We start from the raw sequence: 21,355 nt of genomic DNA, 5'->3' as shown, positions 1-21,355 counted from the left end.
TTTCGAGACTTATTAGTACCACGCAGCCGGATAGTCACAGTTTTTGCTACGGGGGCGACGGGCCATATGAGGTTTGAGCCCATTACGAGCATGCTGTTAAGTCGTGCGAGTTGACACTGTCTACCCTAACAAACCTTGGGGTTTGTCTAAAGTTACTTTATAGGCGATTTTATAGAATAGTTGGTTCAGCCCGAATGAGGTTACCTGCAAACGTTGAACTAAGAATAATAGGAAATGGGCATGTGTCAGAATGAAAGGGAAATAAAACTGAAAGTGCGAAAAAACCTCATTACGGGATGCTATTAGGTCACCATTGAAATAAAGAATAAGAACAAAAATGAACTTATATTTGTTAAAGTATGAGACCAAATTTTTGAAAGTAATGACACAATTTTAGTCATTATGCGTTTTTCGAAAAAAAAAGTTTCTCCCTCGTTCCACAATCTATGTGTCAAATTTATGTAGATGCTATTATTGCGTAAAAATGTAATTAAAAGTTTGCAAACAACATTCTTACATTTAAAGCGAGACATACGTACCCTACTGCATTCGCGAGTATTTTTTTTATCAGACTAGTGTATTGCATTTTATTGTGCTGCAAACGAGATAGGCAAAATGTTAATTTTTTTAACTGTAATTTGAGGAAATTACCATCTTTTTTAACTAACACAAGGAACATTTATTCGACATGCTTCTAGTATTGAACTTATCATGCTAAACAAATTTTAACGATAAGTTGTTGGATAATCCGTGGTGTTCAATTATTCGTGAATTTCCTAGAATGAAAAACCCCGGATTAACGATAACAAGTTTTTTCTCTGTTGAAGCAACAACACTCGGAATTGGTGAGAGCAGAGCACACGAGTGTTGAAAGGATCACAGGACTATAGGCCAACATCAATAGCTGCAACAACAACGTCTAATATGTCGATATTAGAAGAGTAGCACTAATTGCAAATTGTCTCAAATACGTTCGTATTGAGGAAGAGTGCATAGTTGGTGAATGTCTAGAGGAAGTGAAATAGTTGTAATGGTTCACTTTGTTGGTAAGGCATAAAATGGAATAATCTCTGTATGTGAGTTCGTGGTTCGTAGACAAAAGAAAGAAAGTATTGTGCTGTTACTATGTGTACAAAAGCAAGTCGATAATATAATACCAGGCGATACCAGACCAGCTACCAAAGGAATATCTGTTTGAACCATTTTGTTATCACTGAGATTAGAGTAACCTGAGCAGCAAGTGAAATCATATTCGTAGCCAGTCTGGAGTTGTTGCGTTTATTGCAATTTTTGCTACTTCTACAGCACCAAAGCGGGTTTGCTGCGTATGGAAGTGTCTGTGTGAGGATTCCGAGTTGCAAAGGAGGAGAGACCTGCGTGAAGACGGGTTGGCGTTTATTTATAGAACTGCCTTGCTCACTCGCATGTTGCGTACGTGTGTTGGAACATTCATAAATTTATGCTTATGTGCGCGGGCACCACGAGTCAACATGCTATCTACACCATCTGTGTATGACTTTGATGTAACAAGAATAGAGTATGCAGCTCATCGATTGAGATTGCAATCCACTGTGTATAGCATTTTTTGAGTGACACATAACAGCATCATATATCAACATATTAATCTATTGAAAATGTCTTACAAACCCAGTACATATTTTTATGTGTCCAAAATGAGTCAAACAGCAGATTTTCGATCAAATCAATTTTAATATCGTTTACCTTATATCAAATTTTCTAACACATTTGTATAGGAGTCAAATTATTGCAACGGTTACTAGATAATTGAACAAAGAACGCCATGCAAGGCGTCTCCATCAGCAGCATGTTGGAAATGCACCATTAATCGAAGCTGCTGGCAATCCATTACTCGATTTCGAGCGTGCGTATGTGAACGTAGTTTGTGTATGTGTGTATACATGTGTGTGAAGGTGTTTGTATTTGCCACAAGAGAAAAGAAACATGCGAGAATGCAACCATTCGAGCGATAAGCTTTTGTTGTTAGAATATGGTGGAAAAAGTGATTGCATCGGCGGTGCGCAGTAAAGATTATGAAGTAGAGCAAAATACTAAAAGAAGATTACAATGAGCACCAGGTTTCGGTAAGAGGTTTAAGAAGCGTATGAAATTAACAGAAAAGTGTGACTTATTTTCCGTATTCCACTATAGGCTGAAAAAGTGCAATAATGATAGTTCCCTATCTAGTCATAGATGTGTGCGCAGGCTGCTAAAAAGTGAAGGTCGCTAAACAAATTGTAAAGCTAAAGTAAGCTGCAACGTTTGAGCTGTGGAGTGCAGTGGAAAGTGAATAAAAAGGTCATAATTCTACCTTACAATTAGCAAGAAAGTTAAATGGTGAAAAATCGACCAGGAAGTTATGAAGTGAAAAGTAAATGTTTGTATTGCATCTGTGTTTCTCAAGTTTTCTCATTTTGTAATAAGTGCCCGTAAAACAAATAGAAGTGTGCCACGTAAGTTCCGTTCGTGTGCATTAGTGCTAGGGGAAACTGTAGTTCACATTATATCAATATGTTCTACATTTCCTTTCAATAAAAGTGTAAAAGTGGGTAGCATAATTGGTTTGCTAAGAGCGTTCTAATGATTATCAGCTAAATTGCGACAAATATTTTCTTGGTCTCAATTGGGTTACTCTAAAAACTTGGAGATGTACGCCAGTAAAAGCATAACCGATGGATTACAACAGTGTTGACTAGTATTCTTTGATTTAACGGTGTGGAGCACGTTGATCAGGGCAGAGTGAGGCATTGTGCAATATTTATGTACAGTGGCCACCAGGACGGTTTCCGCGGTGGAGGTGGTGTAAAACAACGGCCATTTCGAGAACCATACCGAACCGTAAGCGACGCAAAGAAAACGCTCGGTTTGATGTGCACAGAATGCCCAACACAAACGAAAGCTCGCATTCCGGCACGACTACGACGGTGGCGGCGGCAGCTGCAGCAGCAAATGCTGGGGATGACCTCGGTAGCACAGACGAGGTGAAAGTATTCAAGGACGAAGGTGATCGTGAGGATGAAAAGGCTTCGTCGGAAAATTTACTCGAGGAAAAATTTAATCTGATCGATCTTACCGAAAGTGCTGAGAACTTGGTGAAGAATTCGTCGGCTCGGCAGGACCTCAGCCCTTCTTCATATGCACCTGTTAGCCGTTCCGAGCCCACCCCAACTGGTAGCGGTACGGGTGCTGGGAGTGCCGGTACTAGCAGCGCCGGAAAACTAAATTCACCGGACCATTCGCCGGGCTTCAGCGGAATGGGTTACCTTCCCCCGTATCAGTATTCGAGCGGAACAGCCAGCGCACTGCAGGCGGCCGGTTCAATGGGCAAGGGTGCATTGGGTTTAACGCAATTTTTTTGCAACGATGATCCACTTTCTAACCCACCTCCCGCTCATTGCGGTATCCTGCCGTATCAACTAGATTCAAAAGCTATCGGCCTTTCTGCAAGGCAGTCATTGTACTCGTTTTCCACCAGCCAGTATCCATATCCATCGATTCTATCCTCCAACATGTTGCCAGTACCGCCATCATGGCATTCGCCTTCCATGTACTCTACTGCACCTAGTTTCCGCAACTCATATCCTTCTTCGCTACAGATCTACACCACGTTGGCTAGCGATCTATACTCGCGCTATCAATCCTCGCAGTCGCTGCTTAACTCGGTGCACTCACATAACGTGCTTAATCAGAGTCTGCAACAGGTGAAACAGGAAACGGGTCTGGTAGGAGCGGGTGGAAACGGTATAGGACAAGATTTAGGGATTGGACACAACTACAGTGTTCGGCAGCACGTGCATAGTCCGGGAAGCAAGTCCGCAGTTGTTGATCTACCGCAGGAGTTAACGAATCGCTTCGGTCGTGCCCAGAGTGTTGGGAGTACCGGCAGTGGTGGCGGTGGTGGAGGTAGTGTCGGTAGCGCAATCGGCAACGGAGCTAGCAGTGGTGGAAGTAGCGGGAGCGGAACATCCAGTGGAGGTTCGAAGAAAAAGTGTTCATCCGAGCGAGGTCATCAGCAACAGGTGCAGCCGCAGAACCAGCAACAACCAAACCGGCCACATATCAAGAAGCCTCTGAATGCATTCATGTTGTACATGAAAGAAATGCGTGCGAAAGTTGTAGCTGAATGTACGTTAAAGGAATCTGCTGCAATAAACCAGATCCTTGGTCGAAAATGGCATTCCTTGTCACGAGATGAACAGAGCGTGTACTACGACAAGGCGCGACAGGAACGTCAACTACACATGGAAATGTATCCGGGATGGACGGCTCGAGACAACTATGGATATGGCTCGAAAAAGAAACGGAAAGCGAAAAAGAAGGACCAACTGGGCAGCGAACCACCCAGCAGGTAAGTCTAAACGGTAGTTTCTTTTTTCCTTCCTGATATAAGAAATTTTATAATCTATATACATTGTAGTTTTGATTCGAACTAAAAATAATTTAAAAAATATTTAGAGAATAGAGATAGACACATAGAGAGTGAGATGGATGTAGGAAATACCCATCATTCCAGCCAATTTCAAAAACATCGTTTATATTTAGTAAATCGTCTTGAAGGCTAGACATATGGTTTCTACATTATTTCATGTTTTCTGGCATGTACGACCAAATGGTTTACCGTTTATTTCGTCCAAGACATAACATAAACAACGTATGGTACACAATATGAAAAAAAAACACATTTTAGACAGTTTCCAAAGTGATGATGAAATTCAGCGTTAAAAACAATCATTAATTGCAGTTTTTTTGCTTTTACACCATACCATGCTTTCAATATCATTATTGTAGCTTCTACTGGCACTGTTCATAATATTTTGTTGGAATTGCGTCTGCAATCGATTAGGCAGACATATAGTTTTTTATTTGTTTTAGTTTTTCAGAACGGCAGCATAAATGAATGATGCCGAGATCATTATTATTATTGTTTTGCTGTTGCTGTAATCGCCAATACATTAGTCGTATAATATTGAAGATATTGTGTGAGTAAATGTTATTATGTAACATCATCCTTTTTTGTTGGATAACTCAGCGTTGGTTTATTAGATATCAAAATGTGCCTAGGAAATTAATGAATTAAACAATTGTGGCTTTTTTTTCTTACAAAAATATTTAAATACACTGAAGATAAAACTAGTTTAATTATAGTGTTTTTTATCAGCAACACGCGTGCCGTTTTCCATAATACATCACTTCTTATTATCTACCATTATATTAGCATAGCCATATGTGAAATAACTAAAACAGAAAATGAAATCAAAATACCGTCAAACGATCCACTTTATTGCAGGCGTAAGAAAATCTGTATACGTAACGAGGAATCTGACAACTACGATGGATCGCGTATGTCGGACGAGTACATGGGAAGCTATGGCACAGTGGTGTAATAAAACACCTCTAACACACCCCCACCTTCCATGCCCACAGGCCGTCACGATGATGCCTCTTTAGAGAACCGGGAGTACCGGCTGCCTATCCCTAATAGAAGTAGCACCGGCAAGAGCAACGCATGACTGCGAAGCTTTACTCAATAAGACTTCAAACGACACTTTGTATATGTGTAGGAAATATAAGCATAAGATAAATGATCGTGTGAAGTAGAGCGAAGCAAGGCAGCCTAACCCAACGATAGTAAGATGTCTTTGTATGAATTTACGCGGAGATCGACAAATGTTTCACTTACCTAAACCATATTAACGTACGCCATCTGTGTGTATATCGATCGACTCTTACGTTAAACTCACCGGATTTCTTTTACTTTGTCGTACGATTATGCTAGGTAGAAAAGACCATTGGCCAAAGATAATTTAAGCAGTAATGAAGCGATATTCTAGAGAATGCACATGTTGCAAGTAATTTATGTGCAATTAACAACTCAGAATGCACTTTTAACAAAAGATGTGGATCATGTACAGTGTGTACTATTAATTTCTGTTTTAAGAAATTATTACAAAAATAGTTTATAAATGGTACTTAATACGGTGCCGCATTAAAACTGGAACTGTATCAAATGTAAAAGAATGTGCATTTTAGAATTTGAACAATATGTAAATGCAGTTTAGATTCAAGATGATAATGTTTTTCGGTTATACCACCGACGTAGTCGAATTAATATACCAGTACAGGGAAGCCATCGATGGCGCAATAGAAAGGCTATATACACTTCTCTAATTGTGTCTCTAATGTTTGATGCACAAGCCTTTCAGAGAGTTTGTCTTTTATGAAATATTTCATAAGATGTTTCTCATCCAGAATGAATTTTCGGTCATTTGATTTAATCATCATACGAAAGTGTTTGTTGGCAACCAGCACAAATAAGCTATAGTCAATCCATAAGTCAATATCTTCTAATGGGTAATGGTTGCAGGCTAGAATCTTTTTTACATGCACACAAAGATGATTCCCAATCAGGCTAGAAAGGATCCTGCTTGAATATAATTATATACATACTATATATAGATATACATAATAGGTATTTTTAGCACGTAAGAGACAAATAAAAATGTGTAACAATATAGCTGATAGTAAAAAGCCAAAATGCGAGTAATAGAACATGTCAATGTCAAATTTCAAATTGTTTATGGCATTTTAAAGCCTAGATTGCAATCGGAAGTAGTAGCAGGAGGTTTTAAAACAATTTATCGTTTTTGTAATGGTTTAATTTTATTACATTGCTTTGCATTGAGAGTATTCTAATTGTTTTCTTAACATCAAAAGTATCATTTTTACATATTGATAGCAGGTTTCAATCCAATCTCATTTGCATCCAAGAGTAATATAAACGTGTTTTGTCTATTTTGTAAAAATATTTTCCCCCCATAAACATATCCATTATCTGCCGACACGCAGTTAAACAATGCACAATAAAATTCAATTCGCGCTTTTTGCTTGAGATAACGTTAATCGTTATCACCTGCCAATTTGGTAAGCGAACGCTTCAGCCAGAACTACGTTAATTTGTTGGAGAGCGAATATTTCGTCAAAGTTGCAGTAGATAATTTTTTACAGATAACGAGGGTGTCGAACTGCCTGTTCGAACTCACCTCTACTCGATTATAACCCAACAATAGATGAGACCGGAACAAGGCTAATTAAAAACTTCCGTGGAACCAAGCCGGAGTCCTCTTTCCATCATTCATTTTGAATACAACCTTTCAATGATTACCGTTAGAGAATAGTTCAGGTCGTTCTTCGCCTTCGCTCTTACGTGGGTGCTACATGATGGTCGTGCGCCATTTTGCTCTCCTAATTTGGTTGCCAATCCCTCTGGTTTGCCGTGCTCCAGTTCGGTTGGATGTTTTTTTGGTTTTCTATTTTGTATCAGACACATAATCCCTCAGAACCAGCATTAAACCAGGGGTAAAAGTAAAAATATGTGTGTGTATGTGCCATGCCTCCGAATCGGATATGAAATGGTTTCATTCAGTTCTAGTGCTACCGTTTGCAGCCATTGGTAGTGTCATCATTAGAGCATTTGCTAATAATCGGGTTGCAGTATGGTCGGCCTGGGCTTGAAACGGACGTAAATTGCGTCCCGTGGATTGCGAGGGACAGATGAATTCAACCGAAGCTCTGGCTACACAGCAACTAGGGGAAATTAAATCGCGTCTTTTGCTGCCTTCGCGACTTGCCCTTTGCATCGTCATCATCAGAATCGGTTTTAGTGAAGAGTAATACGCGCAAGAAGCTATACCATAGGTATTGATAATAAATAGAGATGGAAACATACCACTTATTTAAAGCAAGATGAGGAAAGAATTGTAAGTAGTGTAATGGGACAATGAATGAATAATTTTAATCTTCTAAATTAGAATCTGTTGAGGGGAAACGTATGTACTTTTCAGCGACGTACACATTGCCGTGAAGTGACCAAAAAGCCATAATGTTATGTGGTTCGGAATCCAACTATGGGAATATTTTTGAATTAACAAGAGTTTTAAATTTATTTAAATAATTAAGCAGGCATTAAAAGAAGTTTCGGGGCGTTATAATGTAAAATGCATGGATCAATGTGTGGGATTTTTTAAATCATTACATTAACATGAAAATATAACATATTACAACGCTCGACATAATTACACCATATTTCATTATCTTCTAGTATGAGAGGAATGAATTTGGTTTTATCTCACTTACTGGCTGGTAAAAAATATTTCACATTCATTTTGACAAGCCATTTCGTGTCGTGCAATGAACAATATTAGAGAATGTGAAATAACACAAGTGTATGATGAGAGTATTATTTTCGTGATGAATTTACTTGCGAATGAGTTATTCATAGATGTGTCGTTTCGCAACGAGAGGGTTGCTGCTGCTGGTTTCCTTTCCGGGCATAGGGCTTTACCCTACTTGTAGGGTTTCACATACCGTGTCGACGTTCATGCGACGTCGGATCAATGCAGGGGATGGGTTTAATCTTTAAATGATTCCAAGGAATGAAGGGAATCGGTGAGTGCAATGTATATCTTACATATACATACAGGGGCGAGCTCTGAAAAGGGCCAAAACATATTTACAATAGAAAAGCAAACAAAAGCGGAAACTTCTAACAACAACAATAACAACAACCACAGTGCTCCTTGCACTTCTGCGTAAGGCCACATTGTATCATTTGAAACAAACAGAGCAAGCGAGAGTAAACTGTGTGTGGTAGGAGACACAGTGAAGGTTGTGAAAAAAGGATGTAAATATAATTGTAAACAATAGTCTAGGCACATTCGTGTACTCCTGTTGCCCTGCTTCGTTCTCGGTTCGCAAACACACGGGAACTGATAGGTAACTTGGATTTTTTATCATCCTTTCGCATGATGATGGAGAAATACTGCGGAAAGCCTAGCGTGCGGTAAAATGTAAACCCTCTCTCCTGTTGTTGACGTTTTTGAACTGACGGCAGCAGAGATGATCACATGTGCAGCCTCGTGTCCAAAAAGAAAATAAAAGTGAGGGATGAATGTGTAATCTGTTCTTCCGGTTGTAAATGAAGTTAAACATAAATTGTGGCATTGTTAGTATCCAATGAGAATACATTAAAAGTTCCTTCAAAATGAAAAAAAATACACCAGAAATGCATACATCTATACCGTAGGAGAGGAGAGGGGAAGGTACTGCAAAAGAATTCTTCTTCTTTGGCACAACAACCGCTGTCGGTCAAGGCCTGCCAGTACCCACTAATGAAGTGAGCTTGGCTTTCAGTGACTTATTGTTACCATAGCAGGATAGTCAGTCCTACGTATGGGGGCACGGTCTATTCGGGACTTGAACCCATGACGGGCATGTTGTTACGTCGTACGAGATGACGACTGTACCACCGACAAACCGACATGACACTGGCGTTACAAAAGTGTCCCACACGAAAGTACTGTCATTTACCAGTGAGGCGAACACTTCTGTCAAAGTAAGCTCTGTTCCCTGCTGCTTCGATGTAAACAACTTTTCTAAATACAAATGGCAAAGGAAGTGTGAGGCAAGATTTTGTGAGAATTATTGGACAAAACACCCAGGAAAATCATTTTATAAGTTTCCAAATCAATGCAAAAGATGTGAGAAGTACATAAAACAATACGCATACGAATTTGCGAAGAAAACCAAAAAGGGGGATTAGCAGTTTCTTCTCTGTGTCAGTGTAGTAAGCGAATCATTATAGAGATGGCGCTAGTGTTTAACGTATTTTCATTTGAAATAAGGAGACAACTTTTGAAGCTCATTTTGTTCGAAGTGTCACGTCGGTTTGTCGGTGACTGTACCACCAGACCGGCAAAAGAATTAAAAAATATAAATTTCTTACTGTAACGCCTGTTTTAAATTTTCTAAGTTTAGGTAGCAGGGAGTTCAGCATTTTAGATAACTAAAAATGATTTTAATCACGCTTGTACGTATGTACAATGCGATACACGTGTTTTCAGAAACCATATTCACAAAAACAGACCAGATTTCAACTATCAACCTGCACCAACATTCATTGTGAGTCATTATTTTGTATTCACAGTATATGTAATCGTGTGTTAAACATCAAACGCCACAGTGCTGAACAAATTACTATAAGCGAGTGAATCGGTATTGTAAGATTAGGATGTGTTGACCAGACCTAAGCCATGAAGCATCTCTATTTCTCTGCGTGATGATAGGTATGGGCGGGACTGAAAGGAAGCGGAAGTTAAATAAACAAATATCGATGTATGGTACTCCCTTCGATGTATAAATAACCAAAACAAAACAAAAACAAAAAGATGAATGTTTTGTTGTGATGTATGCCGACCACCATCTTTTTCCCTATGCGTTACACTGTATCGCAGAAACACGACTTTGGTATCCGATTTCTTTAGAACTAAACTGAAGCAATATAGTAAAGCGTTGTATGCATTGGAATGTGAAAATATGATGATTTTCGTTAGTTTTGTCACTAAATACTGCACTAAAACAAAGCGAAAACGACACGTGCAGCTTGATAAACCATAACAACATCCAACAGTTTTACATTCTTTGTAGCCGAGTAACAGCTACTTTGAAAATATCATAATACTTGAACACAAAATTCTTCTTCTTCATTTGGCACAACAACAACCGTTGTCGGTCAAGGTCTGTCTGTATCATTTAGAGGGTTTGGCTTTCAATGACTTATGGATTACCATTAGCAGGTTAGTCAGTCCTACGTATGCAGGCACGGTCCATTCGGGGCTTGAACCCATGATGGACATGTTGTTAAGTCGTACGAGTTGACGACTGTGCCACTAGACCGCTTGTTATACTGCATAGTAGATATACAATATCCTTTCAAATGTGTTTAGGTTTTACCTAACATATCTCCCTGGTAGTTTAGAGTTTTTCAAACAGTTAGATTTCAGATTGTTTGGCACATGTTTGGATCGGTGTTATCTTAAAAATCCCACTAAACAAGTAACCATGCAAAGTGTCTATGACCAGACATGTAAAGCGCCCTCGTCTTATGTTTGTAAAATTGAATATCACCAAATTTTAACGTAAACAACGCAACCATTGATTTTTATTTAGCGCTTCTTTACATTTGTATGCAATATTAGTTCAAATGCTATGCCATGCATGTCTTTTCTCTACATCATCATCCCATCTATTTTGCGTAAAACGTCTTACGCGGACATGCCGGCCTATACAGGCTTTCGAGACTTAATTCATTACCATGCAGCCGGATAGTCAATCCTTGCTACGGGGACACGGTCCATTCTAGGCTTGAAACCATGACGGGCATGTTATTGAGTCGTTCGAGTTGACGACTGTACCACGGGACCGCCCCTCTCTTTTCTCTACACGCATACTATTTCATCCAGCATGCTAAAAAATCTGCAAATTCTATGCAACCGTCTCGTAAAAAGAATGTATACAATGGTAGACCTACCAGCATAATCTGGAATCTTAGACAGAATATCTAGAGCATTTCAATCCACTGTTCGCTAGCACTATCTTTTGGTTAAGCGCATTAAAAGGACGAAAATGCTCATCTATGCCTTTTGCTGCGCTTCGGTTTCAGTACCTTGTAAATTTATAGCCACATACCGTAGCAGATTTCGGTCCCCTTCTTTCCTACTATGAGCATGCTAAAAGATTGGTTAAAATGTGCACTACAACACAAACGACAAAAGAATAGCGAAAGCACGGAACATTCATAAAAAGTTTGGTATCACAGTTCGTCACGAGCGTGAATGTGTACGTGCATGTGTATGTTTTGTCAAGACAGGGAAAACCCTCCTGCTCCTTGTCACTTGACACAGGATATTTTTCAACTTCTCCAATACCAAAAGATAAATACCCGTAAATCTATAATGTATGGAACACAACGAGTAACAATAATGCATAATATTGGAGCTGTAAATGTCTTATATACATGGTGTATATATATATATATATATACACCATATATATATATATATATATATATATATATATATATATATATATATATATATATATATATATATATATATATATATATATATATATATATATATATGTTTGCCAATCTGTTAACAATAACAGCTATGAGAGACCAGTATGATTTAAAAAAAAGTTTTTGGGCCCATGATTTAATGTTCAATTTAAATCACGCTGTGATTTGTTAGTGGAACAAAAACGGTTACGGCGCGCACTTACTCTCTTATTACCCGTTTCAAAACTGTCAAAAACGGATGCAAAACACACCACATTGATCATTCACTGCTACGGCACGCTTCTGAACGTGGTCACGTGCCGCCAGTAACAATTATGGAAAGGGTATTAAAATACGTAAAAACGTTTTGTTCTCCCAGAATAATCGGATACTCTTGATAATAACAATAAATCTATTTTTTTAAGTTGAGCAGCCAAGAATATCTGTTCAATGTATTTTGAAACCAAATCACCGTAACTACCTCCATTTTTATTTGTAGGAGTTTATGCATGTTCCATAAAATTCTTTGAAGTTTTATGGAATAAATAGTGTTTATCTGAACATAGTGTGGGAACACTAAACATTCTTGTGGACACATTGCATACAATTCTGCCGTCAGACAAAGGCCGACCGCATCACCTAATCCTCCTGATTATGAAAAAAGCTTCAATCTAAATCTTACAGAAGTAGAGGGTTGATAAACAAGCTTACGTATGTAACCGCAGATTGGAAGCACTATACACTTTTACGATGTGCAAAATCCGCTGTAGGCTGTAGACAGCTAAAAAGAATCAGCATCAAGCGAACACACCTGTTATTTTCTTGCCTATGATATTTCCTTATTCTACACCAGCGTTGCTTATTCAGAAACGCTATACGTTTAACGCACATGTTGTTGGTGTTTTGTGATGGAATAACAGAGAGCGTTTTCAATCTTTATTCTAATTTGTACTGACTTTTCGTTTTGCTTTTCGTATACATGTTTTCATGCAATCTAAAATGTGCTTTCACTGCTCAAAATAGTGCGACGCCTATTCCCCGCCTGTTAAGTAATCGTGGTTTTTATGAGCATTCGTCGGGTTTTTCATAACAGGTAGAAGGCAATCACTTCCTTTTAGAGTCTTGACCAAGCCTAACTGTGATCACCTTGCTGGTCTGGTACAGTGGTAACAAACATTCTATATTGCTTACTTTCAATAGAGATTATAACATGCCTCGAACAGATTTCGCTTATTTGTTATTCTGAAATATTTTAAGACATGCCTTTCACTGCTATGCAATGGACTTTTCCATTGTGTTTGGAGCAGTTCATTTTTACAGTTCGTACTTTTTGCTACTGGGTCATTTAAGTTTCTTTAGTAGTTCAGCATTTATTGAACATTTTAAACAAATGTTTTATTTTAAAAGCCTGACAGTTGGGTCATTCCTCAATTAGTGATTCAATTGAGTTTTTCGTTAGTTGGTCGAATGAGACTTTTTTATGTTCAATGTGTAGGAATGTTGAAGAGGCTTAAATCAGACAATTTTACAAATATTTGTGGTTGAGCTTTGTAATCTGCTTCGTCTGTACGGTCACGAAAATGGATGATTGGACTGTAACGTAACAGGTATATTCAATCGCAGTTTGCCTTGGGACCAGTAGAGAGGTAGCCTAAGAGTAGTAAGAGTGGCGAGACGATTCAGTGCGCAGTTCCTACAATCTTCTTTTTTGTACAACACCCGGTTTGTGTTAGTTCCACCCTATGGCTTACTGATCAACAAGCAAGTTTTTAATGATTATTTACCCATAGCATAAAATCAGCCATCGAGCCGAACAGTGTTATGTTGGGTATCGGCACGGTAACGGTAACGATTCGGCAACGAAGATGGAGAATGAGGAAGCGAGTAGGAAAGCTAGAGAGAGAGATAAAGACGGAATGATACGGTAGAGAGGAAGATGAAAGCCTGTTTGTTTAACATATTTTCCTCCAACTGTAACGGCTGTTGGTGATGTAGCTTACAAACACGTCTATAATGTTAAAACTATGGAAAAAATATTCCAACAATCATGCTCCGGTTATGCAAATGACTATAGACAAAATGCAACTATAATTTACATGGTTGAGAATGAATCGAATTGAAACTGTTTATCAAAAATTTAAAATCTGTTGAAAACCAAACAAATGTAACAACCACAATAAATTGAAACGTCGAGTAAATTGTGCCAAAGTATGTTTTTTAAACAATTAAGCAACATCATTTGGTTTTAGCTTGTCAAGAGGTAACAGGACAAAAAAATAGGTAACACGAAAAATGTAATGCAAATGATTACTTTATTTACAATGAAATTTGGTTTTTTGTTGATTATTAGTAATTTTATCTTAAATTAGTTTTATGGCTTATTTTAGTTTGTTGGATTTTTACGTTGCTGTAGAATACTTTCAAACATTGTTTAAAAAAGACTAACACATAATTTTCCCATGAAGCAAACAAGAGAATGAGACTTGATTGTAGAAATACAGGGAAATTCGCTGAACTATAAGATATCATGCAAGGGGACATTTTGCAATCGTGAAATTATTCATATTAATTTTCTAAAATGGAATGGTACTATTTGAAAAAAATATGCTATGAAATGTGTGTGACACGCTTCAGTAACAAAATTACACATTATAGGACTTCTATAGACAGCTCAATACCAATTTCACAACCACGGGAAATATGTTTCCCTTGTAAAAAAACTTGTCATAGGTTTTTAAATTATTATTAAATCGATATGTTTATTGACAAAATGTGAAAATTAAACATTTGTCAAAGGTGGCAAATGTAGTTCTGAAGGAATAAAAAATAAAACAACCTTTTGGTAATAGTCTCTTACTTTATATTCACAATAGCATTGCCACATTTAGTTTTCGAAATCTTATGGTCGTGAACGGGTTAGGAATGGTAGCTCGAATGATGTGTCATTAGTTGATTTTACTACATGAAATATGTAGTTGCCAATGTTGAAATATACGGATTTACCAGATTGAAAATGAATTCTACGGTGTTCAGTTGGCTAGAGAAACCCTGTAAACGATAATGAGAATCATGAAGCACTATCGAGATTTTTCCTATTGTATGTTCCTTAGAGAATTTTCGATTGGAATCTCATCGCTGAATGCGAGCATGTATTTGAAAAGCATATATTATTACTTAGTTTGTCGAAGGATGTACTGATTATGACAGAAAATAAAAAAAAAGTTCATATGGTCGCTCAAATGCCGTAAGCTCGGCATAATACCTGTAAAAGAATGCTAATTACATCCTTAAAGAAAACAACCATTTCAATTTCATCATAGAACTTGGGAGGACGCCAAAAATTTAAATGCCAAAGGGAAAAAACACCCAGTCATAGATAACTATGAACAAAAAGAGGCAAAACGATCGAATTTATCACAAAGTAATTATTTAAAATAATGACTTTTTAGAATTTTTGTAAACAATCCTTTATTGGAGCTTAATAAAAAGATGGTAAACTACATGTGTACCGATAAAAAGCAGGGTGTATGTTACAAATAGGGAAAAACAGAGAATGTTGTGAAATTCGAAATGATGGAAATGACGATTAAATGACGAACAGTGGAGATGTGAGTTATTGGTAATGGTGATAGAAAATGTGACACATATTTTCCAACCACGAAAACATTAGAAAATAGGCGCAGTAAAATCCGTAACACTGAATCACAAAATTTTACTCTATGATAAAAAATGTAAATACTATGTCAAGCTAGTTCTGGCATGTCTACAATGCGCTGTATGTACAACGCGTGAGCAATCGAATCCAATAGAAAAGCTATTACTCAAGAAATATGGTAAAATACAAAAGTAAAGCTTCTGCACAAAAAATACAGAAGCTACAACACATTTTCTGTATTTTGTTGTCTTACAAAAACCACATCACAAAGATAACGAAAATAACATGCAAAGATGAACAATGAGAGTAAATACAAAAATGAAATATTTGTGAACATAAACGAGCTATATATACAACAAGAGTAGAAGAAAAGGATTCGAAAACAAAACGAAAATTGCAAGACATCTATTTCACAATTTAAGGATGAAAAAGAAACATACAAAAACGGGCAAACAATGATCTGCAAAGCCACATTAGAAGAAAACATTGTACATGTTATTGTAATCATTGACAAGTGATTAAGATATTTTTATGTGTTAGTTTATTAAAAAAATTGAGAAATACTTCAAATTTTGTTCTCTTAAAACTTAATTCTTGATTTATACGTCTCCGTTGTTTATGATTATACGGATCACCATCAATGCAATCCACATTCGGGTAAGTATTTTTTTGTAATGAAAGGTTCAATACATGGTTTATTAGTTACACTATATCTTATTTATTTTTTACATAAAACAGACACGGTATTTTACATAAACATTATTGACGCCAAAGACTACTTTCAATCCTTTGTTAGTCGGACCTCTGCTAAATGATTATGTAGGAGTTTTCATTGCCAAAAAGGAAAAACAATATGTAAATCCGATAAATAATTCACATTACACGTTTAATATGTTACAGTTGTGATTGTGATTGTAGTGACATGTGTATCCAAAAGCTATTTAAAACTGCAATCTCCATCTTTTTCTTCTTTTGGCTCAACAACCCTCGTCGATCAAGCCCTGCCTGTACCACTTGTGGGCGGCTTTCAGTGACTAGTTGATTTCCCCCATTACAGGATAGTCAGTCCTACGTATGGAGGCACGGTCCATTTGGGGCTTGAACCCATGACGGACATATTGTTAATTCGTACGAGTTGACGACTGTACCACGATACTGGCTTAAAACTGCAATCTACTGGTACTAAACTTCGTGTTGTAGAATAATTATTCACCGCCTTGCAACAGTGCCTATGCCACATGTCAACAGTGCATGGAGACGCCCGGTATTTGACACAGTTGCGCTCCGATTGTTATGCTACACATTTTATGCGTGGAGGTCGGGGCATTGTGTAAATGATAACAGTTCCAATTTTGCATACTAGATAACTGAAAACCTTGCTAGAGTTGGACCACGGATTACGTTAAGTGTATTCTATTATGTTTAATCACTCAAAATTTAAACCTAACTCATTGTACCATACTTTATGGTCCAACCGACAGAAATTTTCAGTCATTTTGCATGGTCATTTTAAGACTTACGTTCAGCTTGGGTTGTAAGTACTTTTTGACGAAATGAATTGTTCCATTTTAATTCTGCGATTGCAATTGAAAAAATAGATATTGAAATCTGAAACAGTGTACATTTCTATGTTGCCTTAGTATACTCGGTCATAACCTCGTTACCCATTCTTGCGATACTACATTTAAAGAAATGCTAGTTACTATAATTTATATAGTATAGTATGTAACCTTATTTTTTAGTAGTCTTCCATTGTTGGCACCTATGTGGTAAGGGCTTTCTTTTTAGTATCTTTTTAGGGTTTTCTTTTTGGCTTTTATCATGTTTTTTTACCGCTCAACTTCCGGTGACAAGTGAGCTGTAGAATGCTACCATTATATGCAATCGTGCAAATTGTCACAGTCGTATCGTTTTTCTTTATTATAATGCTTAAGTTTCCACTAGGATAATGGTGCGCATTTCTGGCACCCTTTAGAAATGTGACGAATAAATCATAAGGAGACAAGTATCTGGTGTGGAGAATGTATCTTATGTAGAGTTACATAATTGGTTGTAAATTTTTATCGAGTTCATCATTCTCACATTGATTCCCTATCGGTATTTTATTCATTTCCTTTTTTTTCATTCCATATGAAAGAAACATAGAAAAAGCCAAAGAAATTGTTCATGAGACAAGGATAATTGGTCGGAGCTGGCGGACGACATGCATTCAAAGGGTGCAAGAAAATGACAAAATCCACAGACCATTGTTCTACACTACCCGAAGATATTCCACGACAAGTGCGTGAGTGATTTCTCGGTAGGGAATAACAATTTTGGTTCTTGGTGCAGTCGAATGGCAGCTTCTCCATGCCATGCCGTTGTGTATAAAAGGAACGAAAAGAGTAAAATCGGTGACATAGCAAGGTTCTGATTTCTTTTTGCTTTGGGTTACATGTTATGTTGCCTATCCAAGGGTGTCAAAGTTTTGTGGGTGAAAAAGCAACAGCGACATCGCCGAAGGCATCGGTAGGGACAATACCATAAGAGGAAACAAATGGTGCTTCAGTCGTATTCGAGGCGACGGGCAAGTGATAAATAGAACTGGTTCGCAATTAATGAACGGCACCTCATGGGATATAGTGCACCTTTCAAAATGAAACAAAAGAATCTAGCTGCATTCATCGCGTACCAGTACTCGAGAAGCGAAACAAAGCATGAGTGATTAAAAAAATTGCACTTCCACCAACGGACGTGATATCGCCAGGCCCGATCTGTCATCATGTCACTTATGCCACTGGCGCCAATATAAATCAACACTCTTCGGTGTACCAACCGCCAACAGACCTGTTTTGGGCCGCGTGAATGCGTAGAGTGTTAATACAATTAGTCACAACAATGATAACGGATGGCTTCGCCACTGAGCCCACCTGCAGTTTTGTTACAACCTGGTTCATGTGGTGCGTAGCGTTCCAGTGCCATTTGAAGTGATCGGATGTAAACAAATTTCACACAAACACACGAAGCGCCGCAGGAAATGTGTATGAAGTATAAAAATAGCGCCTTGTTGTAAACATGTAACGCAGGGTTTGTATGATGTTTTGAATCATGGAATAATGAAAATGCTATCATTACCGGTACTTGTAACAATATGATCTACAGGTCCCCTGTCAATTTTTAGGTCCCCTGTTTTTACAGGTCCCCTGTCTACATATTTCTAATTTTATCTCGCGTATTAAAATTGTTCCACCTTTTTATTATGTTATTCGACATACTATTGGCCATCATTTAGTTTGGTAAAGTATATTCATGAATGCAAACTGTCAATTATTGAGCAGCTTCAATTTCACTCCTTTGCTGCTCTCGAACCTCGCCGGAACTGAATGAATTATTACATGATTATTATTGTAAATATTTGGAAAACAAACATCCATTGCTGCCACGCCCCTGCAGTAGCTAGAGCAGATTCGATGACAGCATTAAGTAAAAAGGAAACAGATCAGCTTGATTGTTTCCTGCACCGGTTCACCCTTCTCTTACTCAGACTATTAGACATTTGCTTACAACTACAAAGAGATGAATGGATACACCAACAAGTAGATGGAATATCTATAGAACATTCAACTAATCAGTTACGCAACAACTTGAAGATGTAATATAATTAGTCAACAAACGAAAAATTCATTTCAATCAACACTTGCTGATTCTGGCCTCTGCCAAAATTTAATGATTCGAATTGCACACTTTCAGTACATCAGTTTAATCAATTGTCAGGGGATTCCGTTACAACTGATAATATGATTTATTAAATAACATAAGGACATAATAAAAAACCATATACATAATATAAAGAATAATAATAATAATAATACTAATAATAATACTAATAATAATAATAATCATATTCCATATATGATGTCTGTACGTTAGTACCTTACATTTAATATTTAACAACAAAAAATTGAAGCCTTAAATGTTTTGCTCGAACAACGTTCAAAACTCAGTGTGCAACTGAGAACATTTTTTATCTATTTTGAACATTTTTAACATTTTTTAACTGAGAACGTAATACATACTGTTTAACAAATGTCAAACTAGCTCGATTGAATGTAAAAATTAAGTTTGTGTGCAAAAATGTACACTTTGCGATTGGAAAAATTTCAACTTTCTCATTTACCAATGCATTCGTTTGCATCTTTTGTCCATTTGCCGTTTTAGTACGATTCGTCACAACGCTTGGTTTTTCTTCCGCTACACTACCTTATTGCTGAAACTGAAAAGAAGCTGAAACTGAATGTTGCCTTTTTCCAATTTACTATTATTGATTAAAATCTCGCAAGCGCAACAATCTACAAAACGAGCTGTACTGAACCAAACCAAATCATGGCTGCAGCTGCCGCCACCGTGTTACTCCGTGTGATGCTGTTGGTGAAGGAAAATATCCGGAATCCAGATGGAAATTGAACGGTGGAAACGAGTCCAATGGTTAGGTGGATGCGAAGGAACGGTCGGTATGGTTTGCCATCAACTTACCCTTCCCGTTTCAATACATCCCCGCCCGAGGCTGAACTGTTCCACGAGCAACGCGAAAGAGGAAATGCGGAAGCCAGTGGGCAGGTAGGTTATGCTATAACATAACGGGCTCCATCGACGATGCGGCCTTAGGGTTTGTTGGATGAGTTTGATATAGTGTGCTGGTTCTGGCAAGTGGCAGCATGCTTTTCCCCTCCATCCATGGTTTGTTCTCCCACGTACTTACTTGGCTGCGCGCCATTTCCTCTTCCAATGCCAGAAAGTGGATGAATGGAAAGCTTGTACATGCATTACAATGGCACAAAAATCTGACTAATGTACATGACACAGAGACGAGATATAGGGCTTGGAAGCAAGAGGGAATGGTAGGTCAAGCGAAGAACGATGTAGGAGGTTTGTAGAAAACGATGGAAAAGAACAGTCTTCATATTGAGAGAAAAAAGGAAATTTCGTCGTACGTGCTACACCAGCAAATACACACACACACACACACACACACACACACACACACACACACACACACACACACACACACACACACACACACACACACACTACGTTCCTTACCATTTCGCGTGTTTCGAAAAGTTACGGTGAGATGTTATATTATAACGCCGTGCATAAGTTCGCTCGCTCTTCAAACGGGGTTGCAATCTTTTCATAACTTTCCTCATGCTCACCACCGATCAACCCATACCTCACCGTTTACAGTATACATATTGCTGAGGATTGTAAGGAAACACATATACAAACGAGATCGCGTTCAGCGCTGAGAAATTGAGTCCAGAAACACGCGGAACTAACGAGCGAACGAATGAGTGAACTTTCGCGAATGCAACCCCTTGCCGCCTTTTTCACCTGCGCTGTAACGGCTTCCCCTTATAAGGGAGGCAGGGAAAATACCACGCAAACAGACGATCCCGGCTACTGGCAGACAAATTACAAACTAACTTCATCTTTTTCCCTCGTATTAAATAGTGTACGCTACAAGAGAAAATGAGAAAAGGATACAACAGAAATGAGAAAAATGAGCAAGAAATATTGGGAGAGTAATGTGGAAGAAGTATCGGAGGCTGCTTGGATCAAATCTAGCACAAGTTCGTACAATAATCGCAAGTGCTCTATCTCGCTCTCTCTCTCTCTCTCTCTCTCTCTCTCTCTCTCTCTCTGTTTCGCATCTCGCAACGCATTCTTGAGAATGCAGGTACGAAAAAGAAGGACTACTTTAAACAATTCCCACGTGTGAGGTTGAGAAGCATTGCTACCCTGTAATATCT

The 21,355-nt window shown here is 38.0% G+C and overlaps 1 protein-coding gene and 1 long non-coding RNA gene across 6 annotated transcripts; both read left to right on the top strand.

Annotated features, from left to right (window-relative positions):
- Positions 1 to 804: 804 nt before the first annotated feature.
- Positions 805 to 19,853, top strand: LOC121599202 (protein pangolin, isoforms A/H/I/S-like). Of its 5 annotated transcripts, none has more exons than XM_041926832.1 (4): positions 805 to 1,046; positions 1,755 to 2,102; positions 2,170 to 4,366; positions 19,764 to 19,853. In XM_041926832.1, the coding sequence occupies exons 3-4, from the start codon at positions 2,898 to 2,900 to the stop codon at positions 19,831 to 19,833; spliced, it is 1,539 nt and encodes a 512-aa protein (XP_041782766.1). In that variant the 5' UTR covers positions 805 to 1,046; positions 1,755 to 2,102; positions 2,170 to 2,897; the 3' UTR covers positions 19,834 to 19,853. The 5 variants fall into 5 exon arrangements, with proteins under 5 accessions (XP_041782766.1, XP_041782761.1, XP_041782765.1 ...); XM_041926827.1 differs by lacking the exon at positions 19,764 to 19,853 and adding an exon at positions 5,306 to 9,206; XM_041926828.1 differs by lacking the exons at positions 805 to 1,046; positions 19,764 to 19,853 and adding exons at positions 1,054 to 1,431; positions 5,306 to 9,206.
- LOC121599203 lies at positions 12,012 to 15,332 on the top strand. Its single transcript, XR_006005647.1, has 2 exons — positions 12,012 to 13,633; positions 13,702 to 15,332. It is a non-coding gene; the product is annotated as an uncharacterized LOC121599203 (long non-coding RNA).
- Positions 19,854 to 21,355: the final 1,502 nt, after the last annotated feature.

The sequence above is a fragment of the Anopheles merus genome, chromosome 3L (genome assembly GCF_017562075.2).
Source record: "Anopheles merus strain MAF chromosome 3L, AmerM5.1, whole genome shotgun sequence".
Classification (NCBI taxonomy): domain Eukaryota; kingdom Metazoa; phylum Arthropoda; class Insecta; order Diptera; family Culicidae; genus Anopheles; species Anopheles merus.
This window is presented reverse-complemented; position numbering and strand designations above follow the sequence as displayed.